We start from the raw sequence: 7,519 nt of genomic DNA, 5'->3' as shown, positions 1-7,519 counted from the left end.
AACAACAACAACAATAATAATAATAATAATAACTACAACAACAATAATAATAATAATAATAATAACTACTACAATAATAATAATAATAATAATTTGAATCCAAAGTTTGGTTATAAGTGTAAATTATTATTAATATTAAAATCATAAAGTAATCATAATTAATATATATTATTATTATTAATATTAATCAGAATAATAATGAGTGCAGCTGTCGCCGCTGTAGCTGCGCAGATGCTCGTGACGCGCGGCTCGATCTGACGCAGACGGAGACTCTCTGAGACTCTCTGAGAGCGACTGCTGATGAAGCCACTGAAGATCGGAGCGCTGCGCTGGACATGAGACACACAGCAGGTGAGCTCGAGCCTCATTCCTGTCATTCTCATAATGCAGCCACGCACAGCACTCTGGGGAATCTGCCCGTTGCGCAGTCACAGATGCAGAGACATCAGGAATTACGCAGCACATTCACTGATGACAGTCCAGAAATTACGCGTGAGAAAATCACACGCCTGCAAGAATGTTTGTATGAAACGATGCAAGCAGAGCAATAATGATGAATCAACATGTCTGCATGATAGAGTAGGGCGCTTTGTCTCTGAGACGAGCTCTGTGCTATTTTTAGACACTGCTGTAGTGTGTGTGTGTGTGTGTGCAGCTGTTTGAATCACTTCTGCTCTTATATGTTCACTTCTTCTCAGATAATATCAATGCTGTGACCTTTAGCAGATGCGCCGACATTACAACAACAGTGCTTACATACACATATATTTAATTGTTTGATAAATTATTGCTAGGGACAATTTAGTAGTCTGTGGATATTGGTAGGAACGTGTCAAAGCATCTCTACTAAACTCTACAGCCTTGATTGTTGTTGTTGTTTTACAGCCAATACTGTTCATTTTAATTGTGCTATAAAATATACAGCACCAGTGTTTTCTCCTTAAACACATCTCATTTAAGCATGAACAGCTGTTGTAAAAAGTTGAATTCTTTATGCAAACAACACATTCAATTATCATTCAGTTGTGAGGCTTTTAGTGCAGATTTCAGGGCCCTTCAATATGCAATGACATCTAATGAACTAAAAACATTGTCAATATGTGTTAATCAAGAGTGTAGACGCTGTGACGTGTTCCCTTCAATATCCAGCGACTACTAAATTGTTCCTAGCAATAATTTTGATGTCTGTTGTCGGCCGTTACTCCCCACCAATGCCACAATCAAACCTACACCCTTGGTGTTAAAGTTGTCTAAGAACGTCTAAAAGCAATGCATGCGCCTCATGTTCATAATATGAAAGTATAAACTATCTTTTATTTATATAAAGAGCGAAATCTTGAGTTCACACCACAGCGCATGGGGTTTTATCTTCTACAGGACGTGTGCTTTGGTGTTTCGGTCACGTTTAACTTCGGCTGGACTTCATGCCGAGTGACGGATCTACAATGTTCACTGGTGCAACTTTCCAAAGTGTCCTGTTGGTGGCGATCTGTCTCGTAAGCTGGGCCGTCCCACATGGGAGACTTGAACGTCCAGGACCCCTTCGTGGAGAAGATAAAGAGTCAGCATCAGCTGACAGATCACTGGATTCAGACTCCTGCAGTCTGACGGTCCCCAACACATCCCTGAGCATCACCGGTGGAGAACCCAACACCACTCCAGCATCTGCAGCGGATGGAAACGAGGACAGACGGTTCAGGATGGATGAGCGACTGAACACCACGCCTCCGTCCTCTGGAGATTCTCATGGCTCTCTGTCTCTGACGACGCCTCCTGCTGGAGATCTGGAGAGGAGCGACACGCTTCACTGGAACTCATCTGCGGAGGACAGAGGACCGACTCCTTCAGCTCTTCAGTCAGACGCGTTCAGCCTCTCGCCGCTCACCAGCGGAGACTCGGCGGCTGGATCCGGACTGAGCTTCAGCTCCAGACTGCTGGACTCGCCGGATACCTGGACCGAAGCGGATCGTCTGCAGGCAGGTGAGGGGACGATGCACAAATGACCATTGTTTCGCTCAGAGTTCACTCATTCATGCTCTCAGTTATCTGTCATTGAAGTATTTCAGACCCAAAAGATCTACAAGCTCTACAATGAATGTGGAGCAGCTCAGTTCATATTGAGATCTCTGACTTTTGATGTTTTTATTTTACAATAAAAAACATCAAAATGTATTTTTGCTACTTGATATAAAATAAACAATTACTGAAATCATAAAAAAAACTTTATACAATTTTTTTAAGTTATTTAATGTCAGCTAGTTACAAAGGCAACATTTCTCATTTTCATTTAGTTAATAACTAAAAACTGAAATTAGACATATTTTAGAAAACTAATAAAACTGACAAAAATGCACAACAAAATTACTAAAACTTTTAAAATTAATACAGAAGAATATACAAATAAAATGGAATGCAAAACTATTATTTTAGTATCGAGATAATATTAGTTTTAATTTTGAATTAGGCTTGTTTATATTTTTGCATTTTCATTTTAATTTTAGTTTATATTTTGTCATTTGTCTATACAGTTTTTTTATGAATTTTTGTTTCAGTTTTAAATGTAGTTATTTTAGTACATCGTTAAACTAAATGAAAATGAGAAATGTTTCTTTGGCAACTAGCTGAAATAAAATAATTTTTCATTGTTTTAACAAAAGCGTTCTTTTATGGTTTTAGTTTTAGTTAACTATGATAGCCTGCATGGTTCAAAATATTAACACAAATTATGAGAGTATCAATCATACTAAATTACCACAGAAGCAGCTTCACAGCTTTACAGCTTCACAGTAATACACAGGAAAATAACAGTGTTAATGTTCCAAAATGCATCAATTATGAAGCTGTAAAGCAGCTCTACAGAAAACAATAGAGTCACTATTCAGATCAGTTCAGTTCAATAACTGTGTCCGTGCTGTAAAGTTTCTAAATCACACTGAATGATGTCTGAGAGCGTCCCGCTCCACTTTGAACCCTCAGCGGATGCCGCCGGCAGCCTAATTACTTTCTATTTTGAGAGCTGCTGGAAGAAAGTGGAACTGAATGCTAAAAGAGGCGACACACATTATTCATGCTAACACTCCTGACGGCTTTGATGTTCTTGGTTCATGATGTCTGACATTAAGTCAACATGAAATCCAGTATGTGTCAAATATCAGTTCAGTCATTGTTTCAGGCTGCTGTTGAAACTGATGCAGCGTTTATAAAACATTAATGCATCAATAATGCGTCATGGAAATTACAGAAAATGCAGACGACTTCTCAAAGTGGGAATGCAATGATGCATCAAATGAAGCTTAACTAGATCGTTTATTTCACTTCACAAAATGAGCAGCAACCATTTTTGACTGAACTGAACTTTTCCTGATGCACTTAATTTTCCTTCCTTCTATTTCAGCTAGTTGCCAAATAAAAACTAAAACTTAATAAACTTAATATAGACACATATAAAAATTTAAAAAAACAAACAAACAAAGGAATAAAATAAACTTTAACTGAAATAAAATCAAATCAAATATTTATTAAAAAATTTAATAAATAAAAAAAAAAGCATTAGTTTATTTCAGGTAGTTGCCAAAAAAGTTATGCTAAAATAACTAAAACTGAAATAAAATTAATAAAAACTATAAAGACATATAAAAAAAAATTAATAAAGTAATACAATTTAAAAAACTAATAAAAATGAGAAAAACACACAAAACTTTACCTGTTAATGGGAATAAAATAAAATAAAATATTTTAAAAAGAAAAACTTATTTTATTTCAGTTACAGTTTATTCAGAAAGAGCATTTCTCATTTTCATTTAGTTTAACTTGATGCACTAAAATAATCAAAACTGAAATAAAAAATTAATAAAAACTTATACAGACATATATATATTTTTAAAAAGACAAAAACACACAACAAAACTACTAAAACTTAAAAAAAAGGAAATATAAAAATGACATTTAATTCTAAATATTAACAAAAACTATATTTTTATTTTTACATCTTGAGCAAATCTGAGCCTAGTTTGAGATTTCATATGAATTTTCTAAGAGACACATGTGAGATTACTGGGGCTTTATGAGAATATGAGAAGTGATTCAGATATTTTGACTGGACTGCTTGTAAATCAGTTCCTTTTGCTGTCCTGTACTTCCTTCTCCAGAGGAAGTGAGCGTCTTTCCCTCCTCTCAGGACGTCAGCACAGAGGTCACCATGTCCTCCGAAGACCTTCCTCTGATTTTTGAGCCGTTTGAGGACGTCACGGCGCCCGGAGCATCATCCGGACCGTCTGTCGCCATGACGCCAGCGGCCGTAACCACGGGAGACCCAGAGCTGGAGCGGATGGTGTCCATGGTTACGGATCACATTTCCTCTGACGGCCGTCTCTCAGGAACGCTGGAGATGTCTGGAGCGACAGAGCCAATCACAGAACCCCATCCGGAAGCAGAGCATTATGGGACGACACAACGTGAGAATATATAACAGAGCGCAGCAGTGATGGCATATTTCTGGAGCATCACTCTGATTCCCTCGACTAAAACCCAATAGGATTTTTCTATTGGCTTTTGGATTATTGCAGAAAAGAAGCTCTGTGACCAATAAGAGTTTGAGTCATCCTAATAGTCTTCACAGAATTAAAGGAATAGTTCATCTGAAAAATACAATCTGCTGAAAATGTGCTCACTCTCAGGCCATCCGAGATCAGGATGAGTTTGTTTCTTCATCAGATTTGGAGAAATTGCATCACTGTCTCACTGCAAGTGAATGGGTGCCGTCAGAATGAGAGTCCAAACAGCTGATAAAAACATCACAATAATCCACAAGTAACCCACAGCACTCCAGTCCATCAGTTAACATCTGGAGAAGACAAAAGCTGAAGCAAATCCAGCATTAAAATACATTGAGTTCATAATGAGTCCATAATCCATAATAACGCTTCCTCCAGTGAAAAAGTGCATCTGCTGTTGTCTCTCACATCAAAATCCAGCCACATATTTGTTTAGAGCTGTTTAAATGCTGCTTGATCTGTGCAGATTTCTCTCCTGATTCACACCAGAACACTTTTTCACTGGAGGAAGCGTTATTATGGATTATGGACTCAATGTATTTTAGTTAAAAACGTCTTAATGCTGGATTTGTTTCAGCTTTTGTCTTCTCCAGATGTTAACTGAGGGACTGGAGTGCTGTGGATTACTTGTGGATTATTGTGATGTTTTTATCAGCTGTTTGGTCTCTCATTCTGACGGCACCCATTCACTGACACTTGTTAGCAACCACCTTTTTTCAACAGCTTTAAAAAAAATCACAAGCTGGTTTTACTGATGTATTTTTTGCGTTAGAATAACTGTGAAATATCTTGAGCTTGTGCTCAACACAGACCTCATTTCAGGCATTTAACCAAAAACCCAAATCCCACTGACTTCAGGACGACGGAACTGAAAGTGCTAAAATGCTTGTTTCATCCCTCTATACACACAATATGTGCTGTTTAGAAACATAAACTTTAACTTCTGATATAGATTGTTGATATTCTGAAAATGCTGTTAAGTTACAAAAGCTCATATACAGTGTTCTGATTGGTCCAGCAGGTGATGATGTCACACAGAGCTCCGTTACCCATCAGGCTTTGACGGTCTCTGAGCTCGTTCACTTACCAGCGTCAAAGACGGAAGATCCCGAATCGAAAGGTTTGTATGTGTGTTTAAAGCAGCGGCGCTGGTGTCTGACGCGTGAGAGCTGAACGACTCTGTCTTACAGAGGACCCAGATGAAGATGAGGAGGAAGAGGAGATGGACTCTGATGAGGAGGAGAGCGAAGAGGACCTGACAGAGAGCACCGTGGCCCCTCACACCCGTCTGCCGTACAGCCTGATCCCTCCTCCTCCCGTCTGGGTGCAGCGGAACCAGGGCCTGGGTGAGAGTCACGCGCCGGGCTCACGTTAATCTCATCTGTACGTCAGCATTAATAAACAGACTTCGTTCTCTGTTTGTTGTTTGCAGTGAGGAGCTGGGTTGAACTTATCAGAGAGAAGGTACGACTCATTTGTTTTCATATTGATGCAACACTGGAAAAATGCTAGAGCTGCAGATATGCACTACCAGATTATTTAATGCTTCTGAAAGAAGTCTCTTCTGCTCACCGAGGCTGTATTTATTTGATTAAAAATTTTGAAATATTTTTACTATTCAAAACAGCTGTTTTCTATGTGAATATCTGTTAAACTGTAATTTATTTCTGTGATCAAAGCTGTATTTTCAGCATCATTACTCCAGTCTTCAGTGTCACATGATCTTCAGAAATCATTCTAATATGCTGATCTGCTGCCTGAGAAACATTTCTGATTATTATCAATGTTGAAAACAGTCGTGCTGCACAATATCTTTGTGGAAACCGTGATACATTAACATAAAAAAAAAAAACATTTATTAATTAAGGAGGCGTTAAATTGATCAAAACTGACAGTAAAGACGTTTAAAATGTTACAAAAGATTTCTATTCCAAATAAAAACTGTTCATCTGTGGATCCTGAAAAATAAAACGTATCACAGTTTCCACAAAAATAATAACGTTTTCAACAGAAATGTTTCTTGAGCAGCAAATCAGCATATTAGAATGATTTCTGAAGATCATGTGACACTGAAGACTGGAGTAATGATGCTGAAAATACAGCTGCGCATCACAGAAATAAATTACAGTTTAACACATATTCACATAGAAAACAGCTGCTTTACATTCTAATAATATTTCAGAATTTTTACTGTGTTTTTGATCAAATAAATGCAGCCCTGGTGAGCAGAAGAGACTCTTTCAGAAGCATTAAAGCTCTCCGCTGGTCTCTCGTAGGCTGGTTATGTGTCGGGGATGTTGGCTCCGGTCGGGATTGGAATAGCCGGAGCTCTTCTGCTGGTCGGCGCTCTGTACAGCATCAGAGTGATCCATCGCAAGAGGAGGAACAGCTTCAAACACCAGCGGAGGAAGGTACGGCGCTCAGAGTCCAGCATAACCTCAGAATCACAACTTCTGGATGTTTGCCATCATACCAGCTCCTGAAAGCTTCAGTAGATTCATCTTTCATGCACTAGTGATTTTTCAAATCTTGTGATTTCTGTGCAACGTTGATGATTTCCAGCCTCCCAGAGAAGTGCGCAGCGGACCAGACAACGCCATGCTGCTGGCTGACAGTTCAGAAGACGAGTTCTGACCAGAATCCTCTGTGGATCAGTCCGGATGTGAACAGCAGCGGTTTAGTGTTTCACACAAATACTGATGAGAATATACAGTCAGTACATTTATAAATGGAGTTTTCTTTCAGAATCACAAAAAGAAGCTTTTTTTCTTCAAGCATTAACACTCTTTGAGAAACTGTATGTAAAATGAACATTTAAGATAATCAAAAACAGCATTATTTCAGTATCATTGACATGATATTATAAGTTTTAATAATATTTTGAATCACTTTTTATTTCTATATTTTCTGTTTTCATTTTTTTTAAATTATATATATATATATATGTGTGTGCGTGAGTGTGTGTG

The 7,519-nt window shown here is 38.1% G+C and overlaps 1 protein-coding gene across 3 annotated transcripts; it reads left to right on the top strand.

The window, feature by feature from the left end:
* The first annotated feature begins 243 nt into the window (after positions 1-243).
* On the top strand, positions 244-7,310 carry LOC107717645 (uncharacterized protein C14orf37 homolog). 3 transcript variants are annotated; one of them, XM_016524459.1, is made up of 8 exons: positions 244-351; positions 1,378-1,980; positions 4,149-4,454; positions 5,575-5,673; positions 5,744-5,899; positions 5,986-6,017; positions 6,830-6,964; positions 7,116-7,310. In XM_016524459.1, exons 2-8 carry the CDS (start codon positions 1,425-1,427, stop codon positions 7,185-7,187), a joined length of 1,356 nt encoding a protein of 451 aa, XP_016379945.1. In that variant the 5' UTR covers positions 244-351; positions 1,378-1,424; the 3' UTR covers positions 7,188-7,310. The 3 variants fall into 3 exon arrangements, with proteins under 3 accessions (XP_016379945.1, XP_016379942.1, XP_016379944.1); XM_016524456.1 differs by having other exon boundaries at positions 5,572-5,673; XM_016524458.1 differs by lacking the exon at positions 244-351 and adding an exon at positions 445-492 and having other exon boundaries at positions 5,572-5,673.
* The last annotated feature ends 209 nt before the right edge of the window (positions 7,311-7,519 follow it).

The sequence above is a fragment of the Sinocyclocheilus rhinocerous genome, unplaced genomic scaffold (assembly GCF_001515625.1).
Source record: "Sinocyclocheilus rhinocerous isolate Xijiao unplaced genomic scaffold, SAMN03320098_v1.1 scaffold1174, whole genome shotgun sequence".
In the NCBI taxonomy this organism is placed as follows: domain Eukaryota; kingdom Metazoa; phylum Chordata; class Actinopteri; order Cypriniformes; family Cyprinidae; genus Sinocyclocheilus; species Sinocyclocheilus rhinocerous.
Note: the sequence above shows the minus strand (reverse complement) of the source record. Positions and strands in the feature narration are given on the sequence as shown.

Coding starts and splice junctions, on each gene's coding strand:
- LOC107717645 (XM_016524456.1), top strand. CDS start 1,425: ATGCCGAGTGACGGATCTACAATGTTCACTGGTGCAACTTTCCAAAGT. Junction 5,674..5,743: donor GGAAGATCCCGAATCGAAAG/GTTTGTATGTGT, acceptor TCTGTCTTACAG/AGGACCCAGATGAAGATGAG. Junction 6,965..7,115: donor TCAAACACCAGCGGAGGAAG/GTACGGCGCTCA, acceptor GATGATTTCCAG/CCTCCCAGAGAAGTGCGCAG.